Source organism: Ruditapes philippinarum, unplaced genomic scaffold, assembly GCF_026571515.1.
Source record: "Ruditapes philippinarum isolate M1 unplaced genomic scaffold, ASM2657151v2 ctg6263_1_1_1_1, whole genome shotgun sequence".
In the NCBI taxonomy this organism is placed as follows: Eukaryota; Metazoa; Mollusca; class Bivalvia; order Venerida; family Veneridae; genus Ruditapes; species Ruditapes philippinarum.
The window spans coordinates 15040-41552 of NW_026855015.1; the positions used below are offsets into that span (position 1 = coordinate 15040).

At 32.0% G+C, this 26513-nt stretch overlaps 2 protein-coding genes and 2 long non-coding RNA genes across 4 annotated transcripts; 2 read left to right on the plus strand and 2 right to left on the minus strand.

Moving 5' to 3' along the window:
- Positions 1-1750: 1750 nt before the first annotated feature.
- On the minus strand, positions 1751-9464 carry LOC132741834 (sulfotransferase 1A1-like). Its single transcript, XM_060730094.1, has 7 exons — positions 9366-9464; positions 7184-7379; positions 6368-6537; positions 4937-5087; positions 4120-4223; positions 3029-3218; positions 1751-2454 (listed from the first exon to the last, which is right to left on the minus strand). The coding sequence occupies exons 2-7, from the start codon at positions 7371-7373 to the stop codon at positions 2342-2344; spliced, it is 918 nt and encodes a 305-aa protein (XP_060586077.1). The 5' UTR covers positions 7374-7379; positions 9366-9464; the 3' UTR covers positions 1751-2341.
- LOC132741836 (uncharacterized) lies at positions 9060-19956 on the plus strand. Its single transcript, XR_009627347.1, has 3 exons — positions 9060-9085; positions 19182-19432; positions 19925-19956. It is a non-coding gene; the product is annotated as an uncharacterized LOC132741836 (long non-coding RNA).
- LOC132741831 (uncharacterized) lies at positions 12913-17445 on the minus strand. Its single transcript, XR_009627346.1, has 3 exons — positions 16811-17445; positions 14764-14875; positions 12913-13713 (listed from the first exon to the last, which is right to left on the minus strand). It is a non-coding gene; the product is annotated as an uncharacterized LOC132741831 (long non-coding RNA).
- A 3-nt stretch (positions 19957-19959) lies between the features above and the next one.
- Positions 19960-26260, plus strand: LOC132741833 (sulfotransferase 1A2-like). Its single transcript, XM_060730093.1, has 6 exons — positions 19960-20326; positions 21276-21445; positions 22295-22445; positions 22904-23007; positions 23258-23447; positions 24236-26260. The coding sequence occupies exons 1-6, from the start codon at positions 20137-20139 to the stop codon at positions 24346-24348; spliced, it is 918 nt and encodes a 305-aa protein (XP_060586076.1). The 5' UTR covers positions 19960-20136; the 3' UTR covers positions 24349-26260.
- Positions 26261-26513: the final 253 nt, after the last annotated feature.

The window sequence follows — 26513 nt, forward strand, 5'->3', positions numbered from 1 at the left end:
CAACTCTCCATTGATTTATTAGAACAGAGTAACTTCCAAATAAAGACCACCTGTCTATAAAGGTCATATTCAGTCTCTCCTTAGGGTGGTCTTTGTTGTCCTTAGGGTGGCTACTATCCTTGAAATTGGTCTGCAAGTTTGTTTTGATGATTTCCAGGTCAAGTTCAAATATGGGTCACCTGGAGTCAAAAACTAGGTCACACTGCCAAAATATGGATAAATCATGTGAACACTCTATAGGTCACAATTTTTACTCAATTGTCACCTAATTTGGTCTAAGTAATTGCTCGGATAAGTTTGATGGGTCAGGTGAGCGATCTAGGGCCATCTTGGCCCTCTTGTTTTACAACGCGACCAGTTGCTTTTCAACAATCTAGCAAAAGCAGAAATTTTGATAAGACCCGTAGCTTTTCAGAGATATGGATTGAGGCAAATTTTGAGAAAATAGAATTGATGATAATTGATGTGAATATTTTATTATTGATCTGGTTACATGTATTTTGTTATTATTTTTCTGTACTTTTATATGATGAGGAAATCTCAATAAACTTTACATTTGTGGTATTTGTTCTTCTTTCGTTCTGTTAATTTCGAGAAAAATCAGAGTTGCCCGCTAAGCTGCAAAGGGAGAGCATCGGGTTTTATAATCTATTGGTCGCAGGTTCAAGCATTGGGCAAGGCAAAATTCTCCATCACAGTTGATCTTCCATATTGAGTCTTACAGTCATTTGTCTCTCACTACTGATTTATTAAACATGTGGGATTTGTAATTGGTCAACGTTTTACATGCCAATTTTTGAGAGGCTGCTGAAAGTTTGCAAAGTGTCGCTTTCTTTCTTTAAGGAACTCAACTGCGGTTCAAAAGCATAAAAACATAACATTGGAATTTTTACATAGAACAAGTGTGACAATTTACAACAGAAAGATATCCATAAGATTATCAAGAAATATACTCAAAAATATGTAAATAATTGTATTTTTGTGAAATTTGTAGCCCAATTTGTGTGAAAAGCATTGCAAATTTTGGGTCATTTTTCTTGATTAGAAAAACTACTCTGGAAAAACAGAGTAAGTGAATGATCTGAAAGTTTGAATTAAAGTTTTTGGTCAAAACTTACATTAAACGGAACATAGATCCTGAAAAATTAGTTCAAGTTCCCTCATGTCAAGAATTCTCTGTGGAGTCCCTTTAAGTTATCCAGGAAAGCCTGTAAGTGAGACCCAGCGCCAGGATAAGACAACAAAATTAAAATTGGTGAATATGTAGACTGACCAAGCTCTTTACTATCGGCTGCTTCATTATAGCACATGTATTTTGATAGTGTAAAACCTTAACACATACACCACTATACATCTTTTATGGACTCGTCCATCAAAACAGTTCCTTGTTTTTAGGGAAAACTTCACCATAAATGCTGTCTTAACAGTGCAGACCATGATGGTTATCACAGATAATCTTGATCTGCATTGATCGCATAGGTAGATGCAACTGCCACCAGCAGACTAAGGTCACATTTACTTTATTTATGTCTTGTACATATATTTCTGGCCTTCAATCTTTAACAGGCTGGTCTGAGTAAAGGCTAGCCACTGTTGGGTTCCAGACAGGCTCAAAGCTCAATTGTAATGAGATATGCAAGAATATTTGAACCACTTTGGTTGTAAACCTGAATCTCAACAGCACTGGTGACATTCGAGGAAAGAAGACACTCGTATAATAAAACATGACAGTTTTATTTTTATAGAAATAAAGATAATCTTTAACTTCTACGACATATAAAGGTACATGTATATAATATACAAAGAATATATGAAATGAGGATAATCTATAACTTCTGAGTACATATAAAGGTGTAATATTCACAGAATAAATGATATATGTATTACAAAGCATTCTTTAAGTAGAATCAACATAAATCATTGTACTTAATTGTATGATCAATCCTTTTAAACAGAATGGAAATGATTCCTTTAAAAACGAGTTACTTGCCCTTTGCATGAAGCACAGAAATGTATACTGTCATCTGTTGTATAAACAGATTATAGTTTTAATGATACCTGTCTATAATAAATTATAATGAGTAGTAATAAACAAAATTATGTCAATTTACCATATGTTCATTTTTACGTACACAACTGACTTAATTCAACATGTAATTCAGAAGAAATATTTAAGTGAAAGCATAGTAACGTCCCTTGACTTAAGTTACACCATTTGTCAAAAGGTCTGTTCTAATTATACAATATTTAAAAGAAGATATAGTTATACAACTTGTTTTTTTATTCACACCATTTGTTAAATGTCTTAACTGTTTAATAAACAAAGTTACGTCCCTTGATTTCAGCGATATTTAAATGAAAACATAGTGATGTCCCTTGTTTCTTGTTCCCACCATTTGTCAAACGCCTCATTCTGTGCTACTGTAAACCAGTTCCGCCAATCTCCTATCTTACCTTGAATAAGCAAATAACAGTTTTCGAGGTCGTTAATTGCATTTAATATGTTGCGAGATTTTATGGAATTTTAAACCATAACAATATGTAATATATTGATACAAAAAAGTTTGTTTCGTTGGTTTTACGGCACACTAACACAGTATAGGTCATATGGCACCGAAACAGGAAATACCATTTTGATTTACCTCGGGTGTTACAAACTTCAAAGCAACTTAAGGAGGTCAAAACCACCACACTTACTGGAGATAATAGATACATAGACTTCAGTAATTCGAACCCATTTAGTCGCCTCTTACGACCGCACAGGGTAGACGGTGGCTGCAATTCCTAAGCTTCAACAATTAAAGACAACCCCTCAGTCACAAAGGACAAACATTGAAATAATTTGTTTAATGTTATGTCTGTTGATTTAAATAAAGATTAAGCCACTGCTGTCGGTTGAAATTTGAAAAGTCACATTAGATTAGATCTTAAAAGTGTTCATTGCAATAACACTAATGTAAATAACGGAACCAGACTCCTTATAAATTATATAAAATAATTGCATGAAATAACTATAAAACAACCTCACCTTTTCTAAATACGGAAAAGTCATGCTTGGTCATCTGTCCCATTCTTACTTTTATTTCTTCAGGTAATTTGTCCATCTTTCCCTTTCGTAGTTTATCAATTTGGCAGTTTGAGACGATTTGTTGCAAGTCTTCATCACTTACATCGTTACCAAGAAACTTGCATACCTTTTTCATCTCCCCTTGACAATCCTGTTCAAATATAAAAACATGGACCTGTATAATAATTAAATATATGTAATACAAGTCTCTAAATAAAAGTATCTGGTAGAAATGATATAAACATTATTTTTTAACTTTAAAGCTGCACGCCTCCAGATGAACCAAAATATTTCAAGAAAATCAAATTTGAGAAAAAAAAGTACTGGGATTTTAAGAAAATCAAAAAAAATAAGATTATAGTAATAATTTCAATGTTATGTGTGATTAATGACTAATTTTGCAGTATTTTTAACTATTTTTATACTGCCTAAGTAACGAAATGCTGTTTGCAATGTAGAAATTATTATCTTAGTTCACTTCACAATATTTTACTCTTCTATGCATTTTCTCAATTTTCATGAAAAAAAAGCATAAATCTGGAGGTGTGCTGCTTTAAACCAGCATGTTTGGAACTTGCATTGCTTTAGTTCGATGCATGTTCATAAGAATCAGGAGATTGTGATCTGGCCTTCTGTCCGTCCAGTTAAGTAGGACAGATATGCTCTTGGCCTATGAAACCTGTCTTCTTTTTGCAGTCAGGGCATATAACATATATAGTTTATGTATATCTGTTTATCATTTTCGACAAAACCCAATCTATTCCACAATCTTTAATACACAGTACAAAGAACCTGTCTAGAATTGCCTTGGAGAGTTTATATAAGGCAATGTTATAAGCGCGTGCGCAAGGTTATCAAGGAATCCAATCAATATACGTCATAACTCTGTCACAATATTTCAGTAAACTTTGAAAGAATTAACAAAATAAATTTTACTTTTTCAAATGTTTAAATTATCATGTACATCTTGGATTTATAATGATTCTTATATCTCAGTGTACATGTATGCCATTAATTTATACTGCTTTCTTGTTGCTAAATATAAAGTTTACCTGATGCAGGTTTTCGTAATATACCAGATGAATGGGAACATCTGCATTTTCTTTCATAAACGTCTGCCATTCTCGTAAATATTCGGGATAAGAACCATAGTCAACTGTAAAAAAACCCTCTTAACAGCAATTACAAAAATATGGAACAATTACAAACACCATTTGGAACAATTACAAACACCATATAATTACAAACACCATTTGGAACAATTACAAACACCATTATCATGGGAAAAATTACAAACAACATTATGGAACAATTTTAAACACTATATGGAGTAATTACAAACACCATAATTATGGAGCAATTACAAACACCATATATATGGAGCAATTACAAACACCATATGGAGCAATTACAAATACCATATGGAATAATTACAAAACCATATGGAACAATTACAAACACAATTTGGAACAACTTCAAACACCATTTGGAAAATTACAAACACAAAATTATTGAACAATTAAAAGCACCATATGGAACAATTACAAATACAATATGGAACAATTACAAACACCATATGGAACAATTTCAAATACCAAATGGAACAATTACAGACACAATTTGGAACAACATATGGAACAATTTCAAACACAATATGGAACAATTACAAATATAATTTGGAACAATAACAAACAGTATAAGGAACAATTACAAACAGTATAAGGAACATTTACAAACGGTATATGGAAAAATAACAAACAGTATAAGGAACAATTACAAACAGTATAAGGAACATTTACAAACGGTATATGGAACAATTACAAACAGTATAAAGAACAATAAGATATCATATGGATATAAACGCCTTACCTTCACCCCTCATGAACATCTGCAAGAAGTTCTCAAACTTTCCGTCGTAGTCATAAAATGATAGACCTCTTGTATGATTGTAGAACGAGACAGCAACGTCCTTGGGATTTCTTACCAATAATACTATTTTCAACTTTTTCTCTATAACATCCTGTGAGTAAAAGACATTTTTTTTCAAATTTTCAATTACGACCTCCTCTATATCGATGAACTTAGTTTAGTTTCAAACATACAGCAACAAACAAACAAATAACTGAAATAAGCACTTGAAAATATTTATCTATGTAATGATTGGCAGGACCAATAGTGGGGGAAATTGTCTGACGGAGGGAAAAAGGGGGACAGTACGAAACATGTAACAGTCCGTTTCTTTTCTTTTTTTTTCAATTCAACTTGTGAAAAATGCCATTATTTTTATGTCATATTCTGTCTCACAATTGTTATTTCTGATAAAATAGACCTTAAAATATTTATCTTTTACTTTTGGAGGGGAATTTTCCACAGAAATAATGGAAAATATATATGCTTTCTTTGGACAGGTACTGGCATGCGAGCAGTTCCCGTACAAAAATCGTAGTCACTTAAACATTATTTTTTTTTTACGCTCACTCACCAAAATTTGAATGTTACATATCAATATTCGGCTCGTCACACAAATCATGGAAATTCCATCATGTTCTAAACATAGAATAACCCTTAGTTATGAGGCCTCATATGGGGTACAGAAATTATCCATTATTTTGTATGAAGAGAAGTAGTTCCCGTACATAAAATTTAACCCATTATAATTATACAATTTTATTTTATCGGACCTATTTTTCATTTATAATTGTTGAACAGACCATTTTCTAAGAGATAAATATATATAGATGTAATTCAGGAAATAAAAAGTAGACTAAACGAGTGTATCTATTACCCGGTACCGTTACCCTCCAACGCATTCACATGCGATGGCATGCTTGTATACATGATATTTTAAGCATCAAAGCCATAAAATTATTTTATATAGTAATATTGGTCAAAATTCTGATAATTAAACAAGTTTTCATCACATTGCCTTCTTATCTGTAAACAGGTGGTATTAGTGTAAACCCCTTAAACATGCCTCACGCGTAAGTATGTTTGCGCATGCGCGCAAGGACGGAATCCCCCAGATAAAACAAGGTCACGTTTTGACAACGCACAGGTGAAAGTGATTTAAAATGAGACTTTTTATACGTACTGCCGAACTGACACTTAGATTTTGTCTCGTTTATGTATCTGCTTGATTTGAAATGAATTTTTGAAGAATGCATGTAAAAATCAAGCGTTTAAATGAAAAATACGGGTACTGCTTCTGTACGGGAACTGCTCGCATGCCAGTACGGGCCGACCGTTGGCCCAAAATTTGCCTTAAAACTTACTGAACTTTCTAATACGATAATTGTTTACCTTTGGCAAGTATTTGACTTTCAAATGAGAATTCAGAACCCTTGGTTGTGGCAAATTTTCGGTGTATTCGATTGGCGAGGCGTCTATCATATTTTGACCTTTTTGAACTTCTGTGATGTCACATGTCCCTTTCTTCACCAAATATATCATCTCCCATAGCCAATGAGTTCCTTTGAACATAAAATAAAATGTGTATCTACGAGGTATGTACATTCTATCTGGAAGCAGGGAATAAGCGCTGGTAATAACCGCGGACTTTTTTTGCTTTTAAAGTGACTTATAAAGCTAGATCTCTGCTGCTATTTTAACTTTGAAAGAGAATGCTTCCAAAATTTCTGTATAAAAGAATTCCAAATAATTATGTTAGCATATTTCCTTAAAAGTAAATTACACATGCACAAAATAATAAATTAAAAAACTATAACTAGTAATAATATACATAATAATACATAACATTTTGTTCCGGGACATTTTATTTTGTTAAAACGTACACTTTTATGAAATAACGTTGAAATTCTCTGTTTTTACTCTTTCGTGAATCATCTATTAGATTAAAGAGAGAAACAATGTTATTTTACTGTTAACAAATTGAAAAAAATATTTCATTAGATATATACTTCTATATAATATTCTCCAATGATCTGTCACATTTCAAAAATGTACGATGTTCCGTTCGTGCCACTGCCTATGAATAACGCGAAAAATCGATAGCAATGAACGGATTTTTCTCGTTTCAAATTTCTTTCGTTCTAGGCAAGGCCCTTACGGAACACCGTAAAAAGCCCGTTGTCAATCGCAACTTGATTGCATAAGTACCTGTTTTCGGATAAGATTCTAAAAAATTATCGCCATCTTTGCATTTTATAATCGGTATCTTGTTGAATAGTTCCTGATGTACTTCAAATGGATATGCAAATGTACATTGTCTGTATCCATTTTCTTCATCGACCACGTCATAAGTGATGTTGTCACCGTCTGGGACGTCCTTAAATACGTGTCTTGGCATTATTATCTAAAATATATATGCAAAAACACGTATATAAATTTGCTGTTTTGTGTGGTAATATACATAGAATCAATAAATCAGTAAGTAAAGTATTGATTAAATTTAGATAAATAGTAAACTGTAGCCTATTGACACAAGTAAAAACAACAACAACAGCTAGGCTATCAAATCTATATACTGTGCACACATATAGATAGAGGATATTGAATGAGCGTAAGTATTTATTGAATAAGCATAATATTATTTTATAACGAATTCAATAAATTCACCAATGAACCTACACAGATATATTTAATATTCTATTTATCACATGTGCAAAACGAAACATGTTTAAAGTAACAAAAAATCATTTCTCATTGCCTATAATGTGTATTGCTAACATTTAGCAGTGCAAAGCCATTTTACGGGCACGGGTATGTGATAAATATATCGAGTTTAGATACTATAAAATGCATTGGCTGTCAATATAATTCATATGCTGTTCAGCTTAATAGCAATATAAATAGACTGAGATAACATTGTGTATAATAAAGTTTATAAAAACATCAGTTATGTGTTATACCTGGGACATATGACAAGTTATCTTATGTCCCAGGTTATACATACATGTTTAAAAATAATAATTAAGCCTTAATTTATTACTAGGAAAAGGTAATCTTACAATGAATTTTAACGTTATAAATGTTTTATTAATGTCGATAATAATTATATAGCTAGACGCTGTAAAAATATGAAACATTTTCAAAATCGCTAATATTATTAAGTTTAATTGATACATATGTATGTATATACATGTATAAATGGTATAGTACATACTGTGCATCTCTTAGTTCCCGGTACTTAACACTTTGAACCCAAAAAGAAAACAACAAACCATGAATTTTATGGTACAAATTGTCACAAGCTATAATAATATAAGTATTTTCTGCTGTATGGCACAAGGAAACAACAATATATTCAGTCAATTTTTATGGACTGAACGTAGACCATATGTCGGCCAGTAAAACAGTAGATATATGTCATCATTTAAATCGCGTTAATGGTGTTACATCTAAGTTTTTCATGTTTAAGTTAATATTTCTACATGTAATTTTGCAATTTTAAATATTGAAATTATCCTTACTTTGTAACTCAAAATTTATTTTTTTTAACAAATGATGAGTGTTTCAGACATACGCACAAATTAAAATGGACTATTGTTGCTTTTTTGTAGAAATTTGTAAAATGTTGTTCTGTTTTACGTAAAAATATAGATTTACAATATTTTACACAAAAACTCTGTTGTTTAGGTGTATGAATAAAATATGTCAATTCTGACCAATTTTTACCCTTGTCTCATGAAAATATGCCATTACCGTGAAATAAGTGATGACACGGAATTAGTGATGTTGAGTATATAAGTGTATTCACCCAACAAATTGTAGCAAATTGTATCATATCAGTCTTCAATGCTGTCGAAAAATTGAGACTAATACATGTATGTGCTGTTTTATTTGGATTTAGATGTGTTTGGATCTCCACTGGATAAATCAGGCATGTTGTAAAATACGGATCAATAGATCATCAGTAAAAAATCGCCACCACAAATTTAATATAAAATTATAGGTTATAGGCCTTACATCTATCATCATCTAAGTCTGATAATCGCCTCAAAATAATGCTCACGTACCACTCTCTACGCTACGCGCTTGATGCGAAGTCGGCCATATTGGGTTAGTTTTTATTTTGAATTGAAAGTTACTTTTTCTTCAGTATACATTACGGATTTCATACTCATATAATTTTACAGTAGATCTAGAGCAAGATATACGCTTAGCAGTAATGTCTGGTTAGTCGGAAATACGCAAGTTTATAAAGTTAACGCAAAATAGCACACATTATCAGTTTATCAAAAAAAGTACATTTGTTTAATTATATTTTAATAGATAGTTATAGCAGTAATGTATGCATAAAATATCAGTTGAATACTTAAAATAAATTAGAAAAATCTACCTTTTTTATGAATCCGTAGATCCGCTACTTTTAAAAAAAAGCCTCTATTATCTATGTGTGATAGTTCAAGTGTAAATCAAAGTGCTGAAGGCACTGCAGTTGGGACGTATGAAGGATCAAATAACTATTTTTTCTATTTCGGGGCAGATAATTCAATGAGTGAAGGTTGTTGCCGGTTGATAAATATAAAGTGCACAATTCAGTAAATGAACAGTAGTTGATACAATTATTCTATGGCACACATGTTCAAATATAATATTTAGGTTACATGTACGTGTAGGTCGATCATAAACCGTTATTGGCCTTTTTTGACAAGAGCAACAAGTGAAATTAGAGCTACCAGAGGAAACTGCAAGCTTGACTATTTTAACACATGACATTATAAAGGGAGACAAAGCTATGAAAAAATAATCAATTGTGATATATATCAAATTTTTTGTATCAGTATCAAGTAAACACTCAAATGGTCAATATTTTTTGCATCACATTATATGAATGTGACCATGTCATTAGAACTTATAATGGCCTTTGTTTACTGCAATTCTCATGCTAATCTCTTTCACTGTATAACGTTTATAAAGTTTCAATCAAATTCCTTCAATATTTTAATCCTCTCTCAGAACAGTATCATGAAATATATACGGAGATAATTCAAAAACTAAGTAATGTAGAATTTTGGTTATTTGACACAAGACTTCTGCTCACTAGTCTCTACAACTGTATTTAGTTTGAGTGTGATATCATTGAAAAGATTAACTCCAGACAATCATTATTTTAAAAGTTGTTGTAAAAAAGTTGCTTTAAAAGTGATCACAGGAAACAGTTTTTATGAACAGACAGACAGACGGACTGAAGGACACTCTAAAGTTAATATTTGAAACATCCCTGTTACCAAAATATAACATTTTAAAAGCAAAATTCTTAAACAGGAGATAACTCTTGTATTAAAGATGCAATTTCATAAAAAATTTTCAGCTCTTTTTGACTAATCACAAATATTGTTATATTTGCCATGTTTTAAGCCTATTTGTTGCCAAGGCAACTGATATTTTTTCAATATAGGAAGAACAGATAAGACATGCATAACCTCAAGACTGCCATCTACCCATATGTCAAGTTTCATAAAAATATTTCCAGTACTTTTTGAGTTATCACTGGATTTAATTTATGTGTAAAATTTGCCATATTTTCAGTCTATGTGTTGCCATAGCAACCAGAATTTTCAACATAGAAAGAAAAGAAAAAGACGTGCATAATCTCAAGACTGCCATCTACCCATATGGCCCGGACAAAAATAAAATATGAAAATTAACAAAGGGCAATAACTCAAAAATTAGGAAGTACAGTGTACTGGTTCTTGTGCACTGCACTTTTTCTTAATGAGATCTATCATCCTATGAAGTATCAAGTCCATAGCTTTTTTTGTTGAAGAGAAATGGCCCGGACAAAATTAAAGTATCAAAATTAACACACAAAGGGCAATACTCAAAAAATAAGAACTGCAGAGTACCGGTCCTTGTGCACTGCACTTCGGGTTATTAAAAGAAGCATGCATACCAAGTTTGAAGTCAATCAGACTTATAGTGACTGAGTTATGCTCTGGACAAGCTTTAGGGGACGCCGACAACGACACAGACGCCGCCGACAAAAGTAACCCCTATTATGTCACCTTTTCAAGGCGACACAAAAATTAGGGTTCTTTGAAAAAACACTTTCCTTCACTTGATTATTTTCGCTGTGTAAAAGTTTAATCAAATTTCATCAACTCTTTTCCAGTATTTCTCTGGACAAGCATAATTAAGTACATGTATAATAAAGGTAGATAATTAAATAAGAGGGCCATGAAGGCTCTGAGGTTGCTCACCTGTATATACCCCCCCCCCCACCCTGCAGGGCCAGTTTTAATCCACGGGCTTTTATTTGAACAAACTTGGAAGAATCCATAAGAAGATGATTCATGCTAAACATCAAAGCTCTAGTTTATTGGGTTTTTTTAAAGAAGATTTTTTAAGTTTTTACTAACACATACTGTTAAAAACAATGACAACCCTGGCGCAGGGCCAGTTTTGACCCCAGGGCTTTTATTTGAACAAACTTTGTAGACACTCACTAGAAGATGTTTCAACTTATAATATAAACTCTAGCTATTTGGGTTCATTAAAAAAGATTTTTGAAATTTTTACTATATGCATATAGGGAAAATCAATGATCCCCTGGGGCAGGGCCAATTTTGACCCCGGGGCTTTAATTTGAACAAACTTGGTAGACACTCATTAGAAGATGTTCATGCTAAATATCTTAGCTCTAGCTCTTTGGGTTCTTTAAAAGAAGATTTTTAAGTTTTTACTATTTGCATTTAAAGAAAATTAATGACCTCCTGGGGCAGGACCAATTTTGACCACAGGGCTTTTATTTTAACAATCTTTGTAAACACTCACTAGAAGATATTTCATGCTAAATATCTTAGCTCTAGCTCTTTTAGTTCTTTAAAAGAAGATTTTTTTAAGTTTTTACTATATGCATTTAAAGAAAATTAATGACCCCCTGGGGCAGGACCAATTTTGACCCCGGGCCTTTTATTTGAACAAACTTGGTAAACACTCATTAGATGATGTTTCATGCTTAATATCTTAGCTCTAGCTCTTTGGGTTCTTTAAAAGAAGATTTTATAAAGTTTTTACTATATGCACATAGGGAAAATCAATGACCCCTGGGGCGGGCCAATTTTGACCCCAGGGCTTTTATTTAAAAAACTTGGTAGACACTCACTAAAGGATGTTTCAAGCCAAATATCTAAGCTCTAGCTCTTAGGGTTTTTTTAAAGATGATATTTAAAGTTTTTTTCTTTCGGTTCCCATGGCAACCAGAGTTCAGCATGGAATTAAATTCTTTGCACAATTTTTAAAGGTGACAGCCAAAGGTACATTCTTGTGAAGTTTTGGATGAAATTAGCGTAGTGGTTTATGAGGAGATGTCATTTAAAGTAAAAGTTTACGGCCGGACGAAAAGGGATCACAAAAGCTTGACCTGTCACTTTGTGACAGGTGAGCTAAAAACTAAGGAATGGAGTTATGGTTCTTTGACACATTGGAAAATTCGAGTCGTTCAAGTTGATGTAGATTCAGTGATAGTTTGGAATAAGCATTTTTAACTTAAGGGATATAATTAAAACATGAAGCAAGGTAGAGTTATGTTTCTTGAACATTGCACTTCCTCTTAAAAGTCTCTATCACTTTGTGAAGTTTACATAAAATCCCTTCAATACATATCTAGTTATATTCATATTTCGGACAAGAGTGTGAAGGACAAATGTCTTCCTAAGTACAGACTATGTTTTTTTTCCTTTATCAACTAAAATCTCAAAAACACCATTAAAAACATATTTTCCTCCCATGAGCAACCTTTTTCCCCAAAAGTACAAGTCTGTATGGAATGAACACAGATATTTATCCAGAATATTACTTGAGTCCATACCGACAGATGGTTAAGACCGCAACTATATTCTCTCCCTTTCAGGAGCATAAATTATAATAACATGCTAAATCTCTTTCAATTCTCAGGTTTATTACTTATCATTACACCAGGCAAGCTAAGATACATGTTAAAACCACAGGCACTATATACCACATTTACCCATATACGCTCATAATACTATATATAAAGAATAAAGGTCCCTAACGAGAGAAAAATATCATGCAAAACAAACAAGAACTGTTCGGTAAAAATACACCAGATCACTATTTTATCTTTGTGGTTGTCTCTAGGAATAATGTATCCTATCATAAACACTTTTTACTTCATCGAAATCCTACAAAATGCTCCAAAATACGAGCAAGTTTCCAAATTTCACTGAAATGTCATTGCATGTCGTTTTCGACGTCCAAGCGATGCGTGTAAACAAAGGTGAATTCTGGTCAATTTCTACAAAATCAACGAATAACTGTTAAGATTTCGACATACTTTCTTTAAGGCAACTTGTATACACTCAAACTGCAATGTCTTTACTTCACAACTGTCCGACGATAACACTAACAAGCTAAAAAATTAAAAATAATTGACAGCTCTGTTCCAGAAAGTAACCATTTCCTACATTACCGCACTGAATATAAGGTAAAGTAATGATTGGTTAAGCCGAAAATCCGAGTTTTAACATTTTCCTTCAACACAATGTTCATGACTGGCCTTTACTATTGACAGGGGATTCAATTCAGACTAGCCCTCTTAAATACTCCAACTAGTCCAAAGTGTTAATGGTGCCTATACAGTTATGATCATTACATATGGAAACTGGAGATTCCCACCGAGTGTGATGCTTATCTTCATTCGCTTGACAGTGACACATGTCCACCTTAAAAAAAAGCAATAAAAATTATATGAAGTGCAATAATTTGCAAAAAATGCTTATCTTATTTGTCTCTTCTTACATTAATAATGCAGAGCACTAGATTTGTGTGTCTGTCATACAAAATGACTTTCAATAATACTATTTAAATATATTTGAAAAACAATTTCTTTAATAAATACTCATAGTAATACTAAATTCCTTTTTTGTGATATTTTTTCTGACACATGTGCAGACAGTACATTGTGTACACCGGTCTTACTGACCTGTGTGAAACCATTCTAAGCATGATGCCAAGAAAATTTTGGACTTGTGAGAGGCTGTAAATGACCCCAGATTGATCATAACTTCATAACCAAACGTGTAACCAACGCTGAAAAGCATTTGACTATATCTCAATCCATTGAGAAGTGGCATCACTTTGAAATCAATTTTGATTGAAAAAATCGAGGCAAAATAGTGATTTTGGGCAATTTTGAGATGTCCCCTCGTTGCCATTGTAACAGAAAATTTAAGCCTGAGCATGTTGTTGCAAGGGCAATGGTCCAGTCAACATTTGTGCCAAGTTTGATTAGTGTTGAAGCAGTTTTTATAGTATTATAGCAATTTGAACTTGTAACGGGAGACTTTTCAATGAAAACAGCCATTTTTCACAAAATGCTCATGAAGTAATGGGTTAAGAAATTTTGCATCTTGATTGGGAAAAATATTTAGTACCATGTACAAAGTTGTTAATCCAACAAATTGTATATCATTCAAAGCATAAAAAATACATAAAAAATTGACAATGGAATGTGTTTTTGAACATCATCTGTCTGGTACCATATTGGATTGAAATGGAATGAAGAAAAATTGTCAGCTTTGATAACGGGAATTTTGACTTATGATTTTTTTCTAAACTTGGAAAAGAAAAAAAGCATATTTGGCATTATTTGCCACTGGGAATGGGTCTGTTAATCTGACCCGTGGTGACACTGGTAAAAATGCATGTTTTCATTATTTTTTTTTTGAAAACAGTTTGGTTGGTGAAATATACATTAAATATTATATAAGTACCTGTTGTTTGTAATAATCTTCTAGTCTTTCTTTAATCTTATACTGTACTTTTTTCTAGCTACATGTACCAGCCTTTCCAAGTGAATTTTAAAGTAAATAATCTTTTATTTCCCTGAAAATATCAATTTAGAGATTTCATTTTCAAAAAAACATCCAATACTACTCTCTTAGTGTGTGTATATACAGAGACATATAAATACATTTTATGTATTTTAACGTCTCTGGTATATACAATGTATATATGTGTCTATACAATGTATATATATGTTTACACTATAATATGATTGTGTACAGCATGTAATGACATAATTAAAATTTGAAAAATTTATGATAATAAAATATTAATAATATTTCTTCATATCACTCCACAGTATTACCACTAAAATAGAAAATGTTCTATCATTTATTATGATATCTTTTTTTTACATGTAGATTTGTGAAAAAAATGTGAATATCAGTAGTGTCAAAAATTGTTAAATCATATAAAATGTCTAATTAACACTGATAAATTACTTCAACCATGTATTGAGAACAGGTATAGATCATTTCCAACAGTCTTGCTGTTGTGTTGACATTTTCGCGACATGGTTGTGTGTCTGCCTTGTAATCAAGAGGTCTGGGGTTTATATCCCTTTAAGTGCCTGAAGATTTTTCAGGTTAACAATTATCAAGGTGGCAGTGATTTTTTTTTTTCAACTTTCAAAACAACCTGTGGCTTTATAAATGGGAAACTATAGCTTGATTAATCAGAAAAGAGGAAAAATTTCAACCACTGAAAATGGAATTTACCCATACATTTAAAAAAAGTGTTACTCAATTTAAAGGGGTTCCATTGAGGTATTTTGTCATGATGGGACTGAAATATCTTTTCCAGATAAATGTACCGTTTGATGAATGTTTAGAACACTAATCTTTGTACAAACCTTTAGATCATTTGCGCACTTCGTTTTTCCAGAATAATTATTCAAATTGTAAAAAGATGACCCAAAATGAAATGGCTAGACTTTAAATAGATATCCTGGTTGTACTATCTACCAGGAGTGTAAGCCTTATTTGGCCCACCGTCAGATAATACAAAAAAAATCTAATACAAAATAGTTATTTTCTGTAGGAGGTACCATTTTTTGATGAAAATAACAAATATCTAAAAGAAATTTTAACTATACATCAAAAAGATAGTTCTGTTAATAACCTCTTATGAGTGGCAGCCATTTTTGTTTTTAAGTACTTAATACCAGGAATGACTTTTAAGCAATCAATAAAAAGTTAAAAACATATGTAAATGGTCCATTGCTGTTAATGATACTAAAGTTCTATTCAATATTTATCAGTCATCACACAGTAAAAGGGTAATAATTTGATAAGCATTTGCACACACATTCAAAATATCATGATGGGTCCAAATTGTTAGCAATATTACTGGTTTTTATACGTAAAACACATTTATGTGAATAGGGTTATTAAAACTTTGAATTTTCTTCAAAAAATGCTATATTTTGTATGAAATTAATGTGAAAAACACTTGCATACAAAAGAATTTTTTTATGTAAGTATTGTTTGTAATATCTGGACATTCCCGGTACAAAGTACCTCCCGGTATAAAGTACCTTGAGGATATATATAATAATTTATAAAGGTCAAAATAAAATTATTCTGAAATATTCAAGAATGTGCCCCATTTGGTAGAGATGGTAGAGATTGTTGTAACGGCCGTGACTAGTCCTATAACATAAGACGTTTCCGTTCATACAGTATGAACGGAAACGTCTTATGTTATAGGACTAGGCCGTGACAAGACCAAAAAATTGTAGGCGTATATGCCGGTTTTCCTGTAAAGGCAGACATCTGTGTAATATCAATTTGTAAAATCTGTCGGTTTTGCAGTCTATGTATGATCGAAATGTCTTGGGTACGAAAGACTCGAGATCTCCAAATTACTTCGAAATTATTTACGAAAGTTTTAGTCCTTGGAAACAAATTGGCATCAATAAATAAACTTAATATTATTAGTCATCAAATTCATAACATATTTTGCTTTATAACATACCTTATGAGCTTAACAGGCTGATAATTATGCTCGTGAAGTAGGTCGAAAAATATACCGGAAGTTGTCGGATTCATTTAACCTAATTATCGGCTAATTCAGAGACGAATAGATTATCTACATCTCTGGCTAATTCTATTTCAATATCCACTTTGCAATTATAAACTACAAAATTTATCCGATAAATAATGTCTTTTTCAAAAATTCTGGAATATAATACAAAAAAATGTGATGATAAGGCGGATGAGTAAGTTAAATATTGCAAGCGGTCAAGCACTATGACCCAATTAATTTACTATCCCATTCATAGAATTATGTGACCTTTCAAATTATATCCGCTACGTTTCTAATACCGTAATTCAAGCTCAATTGCACATTATTTTCAAAAAATAAATTTCTTGACTCCACTTCTGTTCGCAATAAATCGAAGTTTTCAGAAATTCAGAGCACTATTTTTCACTCGCGGCGGTTATGCGTCGGTCATGGTCGGGTGATCACTATGAATTCAGCTTACGTTGATATGTTAGAATACAATATAGCATTTAGAGTGGCGATGAAACGTCACAGCAGTGGGCGTTACCCTGTATGGTTGGAAATTTCGGGTTTGTAAGTGCACTAGTTGGGACTACGTCCCAACTAAAAACATTGATATTTCCGTATTAAAGCCTAAGGCCACGTCTACACCGATTCAAGTTTCTTACATGTCAGCTAAATAAATGGTCTTTACCACACATAATCAGGCACAATTTTTACTGAAATATCTTATTAAGATTGCCAAAGGAAATATATATCTTTGTCCTAACAATGCTATTATGTTTCTATAAAATGTGAATAAAAAGGCGGGAAAATGATGTAATAAGATAAAAAAAAACAATAGAGCAAATAAATTGTGCAAAATAGAAAATGTGAATAAAAATAGTTTGAGATTTTAAATTAAAGCAATTTTTTATTTGATGAAAGTTTTTCATTAAATGAACAAGATAATTTAAAATCTATAGATTATACTTTATATACTTTTGATAAACATATTTTTTTTGCTCTTCTGCGTATCAGTGTATCGATTTGTTCCTTTGACCAATGCATTGTAAACATTTATTGAAATTCACAGGTCAAGTACACTGAATCAACAACAAAAAGTTTAAAAAAAGTGTAAATAACAACAATATCACACCATCGGGGCAGATGCTTTGTGTCAAACCGGTGATATATATCAGTGTCTTGACAGCCAAAAATCTGTAGCAAAATAGAACGTGTTCTATTTCTTTTGCAAAAAAAAAATATCTTCATGGATGTCACATAATTTCTGTTTAAAAACCATTCAAGAAGGGTGTCTTCATTATCCAATACAAGAGAATATGATACTTGCATTCATGACTTGGAAAGGTGTAGACGCGGAACACGCATACGTACTTTATCAGAGTTCTAACATGATGTTTACACGATGATAATCGATTTGTTTCCGACAAGCCACCAGGCCTGTACCAATAAGAGTGGTATACTCAGGAATGCTCCGCTAAATTGCATTTTTTTATTATTTTATCTTATTTCTATAATTATAATTTTAGTTAAAGAACAATTGAATTTCTTAATGTGACCCATTTAATCGAATTTCGTATTCTTAACAATTTTTGATCCTCTCTACACATCGATCGATATGCCCTGTCGTCTGCTGGCTGCCATGATCGATCAAACAGGAGGCGAACCTAGTAAATAATTTGCAGTACGAGTTTGAGGGATACCGTGCACGATTGATTGTATTTTTGTTTCTTTTAATTAAGAAATATACATGCATTTATTTTTCGACCAACATAACATTAATTATTATTCTCGTACACTGAAGATTCGCATTTTCGCTTGAACAAATTTGTAAAGCTAAACGTGCGATAACTTTAATTATCGTTTATTTATTGGTATAGGGAACAGATATATTGCAATACACTGAAAATAGACTCATTTATTGAGATGTTTTTTAAAAAAAAAAAAATAATGAAGGAACTGTGTGTAGGTTTCGTTGTATAAGCGATGCTGTCGTATCAAATTACACTAGTAAGCAGTTTAAAAAAACTGAACGACCAATCGCAACTACTCGGCCCTTTCCGTCAGTCTTCGGATAAGGACCTCGAACACAATAGTATGAATACACAGAACGGATGTGGAATTCAGGTCTAACCTACGCTAAGAAAATAAACCCCAAAATAAACATGTAAATAAATAGTAATTTAATGCTGGGAGTTGTTGACAAGTTAGTTCCAATATATGTAGCATAAGAGTACCGGAAGGGACATTAGATGTCAAATGTATACATTCGTTTTACATTATCTCATCTGAAATCACGTGGTAGAACTACTTTATATTATATATATATATATTATAGATAACAGCCGAGGCAGTTCCGAATGACTGAACGACAAAGGAATATTGAAACTTTTTCCAATATCGTCTGCTTTTCTAAACATATTTGTCAAGAATGAGACGTCGTCGTGTATATATTTACATGATTTGCTATAGAATCGATCATTTCATTATATATAGATTACACTCAGCTTTATAAAGATAGGACCCGGGAATGAGCTCGGGAAATAGTGATCGAACAGACTGTTAAAGAAGTTGTAAAATACATTTCCGGTGAGTCATTTTATTTGCTTTAAATTACATACAGTATTTGAAGTCGCATTTTTGATGTCATTAACTCATACATGTAATATCGAATGCATGATTGTGAAAACATTTTTACAAATGTAGGAAAAACAACGACATTTATACAGTATTGTGATACCGATCAATCATCACTTTTGACACATAATGGAGAAATCTCAATGATTATAAAAAAACATTACTTACTGTCTCATACGCATAGTAAGTTCGAACGCTGTACAAAACAATTATGCTTCACGTTCAAATTGTTGACAAATTTCGAGCCTATTCGAGCCATTTCAATTTCTAAACAATGTAATAAGTAAATACTTAAAAAATTTTTGCTTGGATATTAAGTCACATAGACAATTAAAAGAAGAAATAGCATCTGAAGTCCGAAAAAGATTATATCTTTACATCTACTTTACAGCTCAATTGGTATATAGAGAAAAGACATCAGCTCTCTTTTCTGCATAATTTCAGACATCTCACTTGGTAGCTTACTCACACTCTAGGAACTTTTGGCGACAAAATACAAACGATTTAAGTTCAAGGACTTCAACAACTCGGCCACGAAGCTTATTTCGATTTTTGTTTTTGTTTTAGAGATATTTCAAGTCAATTACTTAAATCAAAGAAGCAGCACATAGACAACCTTAAATTATAACCATTTTATTTCTCAGTGTTTTAATAATATGCCGAGACAAAAGTTTGAAGACGTAGCTGGTGGTGACACTTTGTTAGTTGACGTTGTGGATGAGGAAAATGGATACAGACAATGTACTTTTAGTTTTACGTTTGAACAACATCAGGAAAGTTTTAACAATATCCCAAACATAAAATGCCATGATGATGACATTATTCTCAACTCATATCCAAAAACAGGTACATATATTGAAATTGTTAACTTGGCCCTCGATTTTTGATCGGTGCCCAACTGCATGTCTGCCCGGTGATGATGCGTGATTGGGCGCATGGCTACCATGGACGTTGCCGTCCTTTGTGGAACATATTTGTTAAACTTAAACCATAAAGTATAAACAGTTGTGCTGTATGTATATATTTAAGCTCAGTCTGGTTTATTGTATTTTCTTAATGGGAATAAATCAATCCATCTTTTTTCGGCTATTTCCGTCAAACTTCGGACAAGTTACTATGAATAATAGCCGAGATGGTCCGATTTGAGAATAACTGACTTAAAAGCATAAATGTAGCTTATTCTTGCCGTGGATATAGCTTCATTAGAAATATAATTAAAACAACAATTGTTTGCTAGTCTGCAAAACATTGAAAAGCATCGCATGTCTTCAATTATATTGTTTTATAGTTCATTTTTGTCGCATGATTTTTTATAACATTTTGAAAGTTTCACAATTATAGCTTTTCTGTGAATTAATTTGTTCAACTGATGGTCTGGGAAACATCAAAAGTATATGGTCGTTCAGTTAATTCGATAACAATTCTGAATTGCAAGGTTTTCCTGTTAATATTTTGTAACCAGATTAATTATTACCAGACCAAATATCAAGGCGAGTTTTCATTGATGCCATTTCAATTCCCTTTTAATGTTACATCTGAAAAAGATGACAATAGAGTTTGAAATATCTTTTTATAAATCTCCCATAGATATGTTCTTTAATTTTAATATGGTCCTTTTATCTCTGTATTTTATTCCAAATATACATAATGTTTTGCATAAATGTAAATATAATAATGCACATTTAAGAATTTAATACACATAATAGCACGGAAGCAATTTTGATACACGTAACGCGGAGATTTGATTTAATAAACATAACGCAGATAATCATAAGTTACGTTGTATCTTGTTCAGGAACACATTGGCTATGGGAAATGCTTCAGATGGTAATTAAACAAACGGCAGAAGTGTCAAATGCAAATAAACTTCGTGAGATGATTGAAGCTTTTCCGACGGAAGTTGTAGAGAATTTACCTTCTCCAAGAGTTTTAAATACACACTTGAAAATAAAATATCTGCCAAAGGTAAGATACATGCATTTGGTGTTTTGCATTGCTAAAATTTTACATTATAAGTTAATAGCTTATACAAAATTGTTTAATAAAATTAATATAATAACAAGGGGCTATTCTCATTTGGTTCTATGTTACACCATGATATACATTATAGAATTATACAATTATTTGGAGGTCTATATTTTATAGTTTTCGGACCTGAGGAAAATTTATATTGACCAAAATCAATAGTCCGAAGCCGATATATCTTTGATCAAGTGAGAACAAAACAAACTTCCCCCTTGTGGCTTAGGGGTTGCCTTGACGGATTGGGGCACCAGTAAGACAGACAGTTTACTCTTGGAGTGTCGTAAGAACATGGGTTTGAATTACTTGAGTATATACATATTTTAGCTCCAATAGGCGAAGTGGTTTTGACCCACGGGGTTGCTTATCAGTTTGTGACACCCGAGGTTAGCCAAAATCATTTTTCCTATTTTGGCGCCATATGACCCAAGTTGTGTTGGTACACCGTAAAACCAAACCGAACAAACAAACAATTAGAAAAACTAAATACAGACCTCAAGTAAACAAAGTAATAAAGTACTGTTTTATATGCAGGTCGTCAGAGAAAAAAGTTTGTTTCAGAGTGATTTAATTCCAGACAATGACGTGCATAGGTATACATGTAGGACGTCACAAGTTTTATGTATTGTCGTGTTAAGGAATGATCAAGTGTTTTTAATATGTATGCAATTTATTGAAACTTTTATTGAAATTAAGACATAACTAAAGAGTTTTAAAGAACAGGATGCGTGAAATTTATACTGTATGACGTCAAATTTATACTCTATATTGCTTCCTTCCTTGATCTTTCAGGACATCATAAAGAAGAGACTGAAAATGTTTTTGTTACTGAGAAATCCAAAAGATGTTGCAGTGTCTTTGTACCATCACCTTAAAGGAATCAAATTTTACGAATATGATGGGAAATTTGAAAACTTTTTACGATTATTTCAGAGTGGAGGAGGTATTTGTCAAAGCAATTTATTAACATGAACTGCTTCGTGTATCCTTAAACACCAGCTCCAAGTCGAGGGATCATTATTATTAATAGCGACATCACAAAAATAATATTCAATCCAAAAAATTAACTTTTAATGGATGTGATGTGTCGGAGCATTCAAAATTTTGTATGCATTTTATTTTATCAACCGCATTGTTACATTCTTCTGGTCCTCCGGGATTATTGATTACATCTTTAACTCTTTTATATGAATTTCAATGCTCATGTCTATCTTATCTTCAATATTTCATTGATTTAAAATAAAACATCTGTGACAGTCACTAAAACTGTTACAGTAATGATATTTCGATTACATTAATATGTTTAAAAATATATTCTTTTGCTTTTAAACGTTGATTTTGTTATGTATTTCAGTTGATGGTACTTAGTTTTATTTTTTCATCATCCATAATATATTTCAGTTGATTACGGGTCATATCCCGAATATTTGCGGGAATGGCAGACCTTTATTAAAGAAAATCCGGATTTTCCGGTCCATGTTGTATATTATGAAGACCTTATAGCGGTAAATATGATTTATAATTGGTGAAATTATTTTATGAAGACCTGTTCGCGATTCAAAGACAACATGTATCATTATAATAGTAATATTAAATTATAGTTTCTTCTTTTACATAAAGTGTTGTGTTTTTTGTCTCGTTGAAATGCTGAAAAAATTAAAGTAATTAGAGTTAATTTCATATATACACTATAAAAGTGCTTCAAATACCTATTCAAGAATCCAAAAGTTCATTACTTTTAACTTTTGCTTTCAGGATTGTTTTGGGGAAATGAAGAAGGTTTGCGAATTTCTTGGCAAAGAAGTGAGCTCTGATTTACTGCGACAAATCGTTGAAAGTTGCCAAATAGATAAAATGAGACAAGTAAAAGATGAAAAAATGACTGACGAAATGAGACAGGTACAAAAAACTGCACTGAATGCTGACTTTAACATGTTTAGAAAAGGTAACAAGAACCAATTTATATTGTTTGAATAGCATATGAAAATGTATGCACTGTGTGGGATAGTTTCAGTTTGAAAATCAGTCTCATGTGTAAAAGGCTTTATACCAGTGAAAACTGAAAGCCATGTTCCTGGTATAGTCGAATATATACTAGATATTAAATAAAATAAATACACGAGACAAGTTGTATGCAAAAGGAATAAGAATGAAATGATTTATAATATAAAAATAGAATATATTAAAACTAGATCTAGAATTATAAGATTCTGTAACGTTATGGACATACTTTGTACTTAAAGTGGGCAATTTTTGTTACAAAAAATGTTCCATATGGAAGTAATAACATCAAAAAGTTAACATACAACAAGATTATTTTGGACATTATATAATAAAATCATCAATATCATTATTTAACTCTAACCTAACGTGGACGATAACCCTATGCCAGTAAAGAGCGGGTCAAGCCTGCACATCCATGCATTCTGACCAGACCCTTGACTGTCGGCTGAGTAACTTAAATTTTCATTTCGATTTCCCAAAAAAATGATTTGAACTTTTCCACGTAGGAAATTCAGCCGGTTACTGTAAGGGTTAATTCTAAAGCCCCTGATTGTTTAACATGCACTGTGATTTACTACGATGCTTACAGTATCATTTTTTATGCACTGGAAAATCAGGACAACTTTAGATAAGACTTCTTGGTGAAGGTGTTACATTTTTTGGATATATTTTCAAAGGACAATATCTTAACATAACAAGTCTTAAATTGGCATCTTTCTATTGTTTCAGGTGGAATTGGAAACTGGAAGAACCGGCTAACTGTTGCACAAAACGAATATATTGATAAATGGTGGGACGAGGAAACAAAAGATCTCGACATGTTTTCCTTTAAGTTTGTGTGAACATGCAGGTTTTGGACGAATGCTGTTATCGCAGCAAAACTCAATATTCCTGTAGTACCCATTAAACATTAACTCAACAATAACTTAATAAAACATTCATCTGATTCTAAGATTTCGTTTTTATTCTATTTATGTGATCTTTGATTTCATTGCTCTTGACGTTTTTTTCAGTTTCTTCCCCAAACCTTTGCCCATCCAAGTTGGGTATCACACAAGGTGCCTTTCTAGTGGTTCTTTGCGGATTTGTATTGCGTTGGATGCTATGGGATTGCTGCTTTTTTGTTGACCAAACTCTTACATTTTATGCTAAGCTACGGGAAGCTCAAATGCTTAACCATCTGTAACCACATTTTCTTTCAATCATCTCTGTCTCATTATTATTTTCTTTGTTTTTTTTCTTCATTACTGTGGAGGAATCTTTCTGCTAAACTTATATATTTTTCGACACAATGGTAGAAGCCGGTGTCGAGTGTTACAGGTTCGACTGTATGTCAAATTAATAATTTAACGATGTGATAATATAGAGAAACATGAATCATTTTACATTGTGAGAGAAACTGTGTAAGCCAAATTCAAGATATGTAACATAACTATAAAGAAATTCTCTACTTGCAAGAATTTTTAAATTAGTATTGTAAGACATGTAAGCTTGTTATTGTTTCTGAAATATTCTATTTTTAGAATCATTATTTATTTATTAAATAATTACTTATTGAAACTTTTAGCATGTAAGTACTATATACACAATAATCCTATTCAAATAAGGACAGTAAAGTAATTATATTGTTTTCAGCATTCTAATAATAAACATTGTATAATATTGGATTATTTCTTAATTCCAAGATTAACATGTCTGTTACTCCACATTTTTGTAGTATCCATATGTTTTGATGTTATAATCAGTAATGGTTAGTGAAACATGCTCTAATCAATTTATTTTTGTCAAAATAATAATTCCTAAAACTTTCCCAAAATGTTCGTGGAGGCTGCCATCTTTGTTTTAGGTACCTGCGTACCCATATCTGTAGTTTGTTTTGAAATGAGGCATATTTGACTTTATTGTGTAACATGTATTTTGTATAATGTGATTATAATGTTTGCTTCTCAAATTGTTCAAGAGATTTACTGTAATAGTTTATTTTTGTAAAACAAGACCGCACTATTTGTTCGGTCATTCGCGTAGTAAAGTTAGGTTGTGGAATCACCCTAATTCTCTTTAAATTGTAATAATCCTGCCAAATTACCATAAGTATTTAATTGAAATGCATTTAATAGTATAAGTGTTATTTCTCAACATAATGATTACTTACAACTTTATATGTTTACTTTGTATTTTGTAATTATGATCTGTTGAGCTGTTTACTCATTTTAGGATGGGAATTCCTAACCGATTCTGATTGGCTTAGATAAATCCTAAGTGCAATCTGATTGGTCGGGAATCCTTTCCTAAATTCCTAAACGACTCAAAGGTTATAAATAGAGCGACAGTCCTCATTTTGGAACAACAACGCCCACTAAAGTTGCTAGGGCGCGATAATTTAAAATTGAGCAGAAAGCATCAAAACAGAATTTTAGTAAGTTTCTATTTAGGAAAGACTCCTCAATCACATTGGAATATGTATTAAACATTTACTAAGCAACTTTCCCCGAATGAGAGCTGACGTACTTCATGTTATAACTTTTAATCCTAAATTAAACGATTAAACCAAAAAATCCAAACTTGATTAAAGCGTTGTCAACTTTTATTTTAGGAAATCCTAAAATCACTTAACATAGCGCCTTATGAAATGATACTGAAAACTATTTCTGTATATTGATAATAAGATATATTAAATATTAGTATATATATGTAGTTTATGTATACAGAACTGATGCATACTGTATTAAACCAAAGTATTGAAACTTGATGAAAGCGTTGTATTATTTTCGGAAATCCTAAAGAAAAGAATCCACTAATATAACATTGAAACCCGGTGCTGTATCTAAGTTAGCATATATGTTTATACAGTAGAACTTGTGGCGTATTTTTGAAACAGCTATCCTGACACTGCGGCAAAAGTACGTTACAGTATTAATTTGATAAAACGCATATGATTTGTTAATGTAGTGGCATTTAATTTAATCGGGGAAAATAGGCTTGGTTTTGTCGGGTTTGTTAATGGGCA

Coding starts and splice junctions, on each gene's coding strand:
- LOC132741834 (XM_060730094.1), bottom strand. CDS start 7,373: ATGCCAAGACACGTATTTAAGGACGTCCCAGACGGTGACAACATCACT. Junction 6,538..7,183: donor AGAATCTTATCCGAAAACAG/GTACTTATGCAA, acceptor TTATGTTCAAAG/GAACTCATTGGCTATGGGAG. Junction 3,219..4,119: donor ATTACGAAAACCTGCATCAG/GTAAACTTTATA, acceptor ATATTTGAACAG/GATTGTCAAGGGGAGATGAA.
- LOC132741833 (XM_060730093.1), top strand. CDS start 20,137: ATGCCGAGACAAAAGTTTGAAGACGTAGCTGGTGGTGACACTTTGTTA. Junction 22,446..22,903: donor ATTATTTCAGAGTGGAGGAG/GTATTTGTCAAA, acceptor AATATATTTCAG/TTGATTACGGGTCATATCCC. Junction 23,448..24,235: donor CTTTAACATGTTTAGAAAAG/GTAACAAGAACC, acceptor CTATTGTTTCAG/GTGGAATTGGAAACTGGAAG.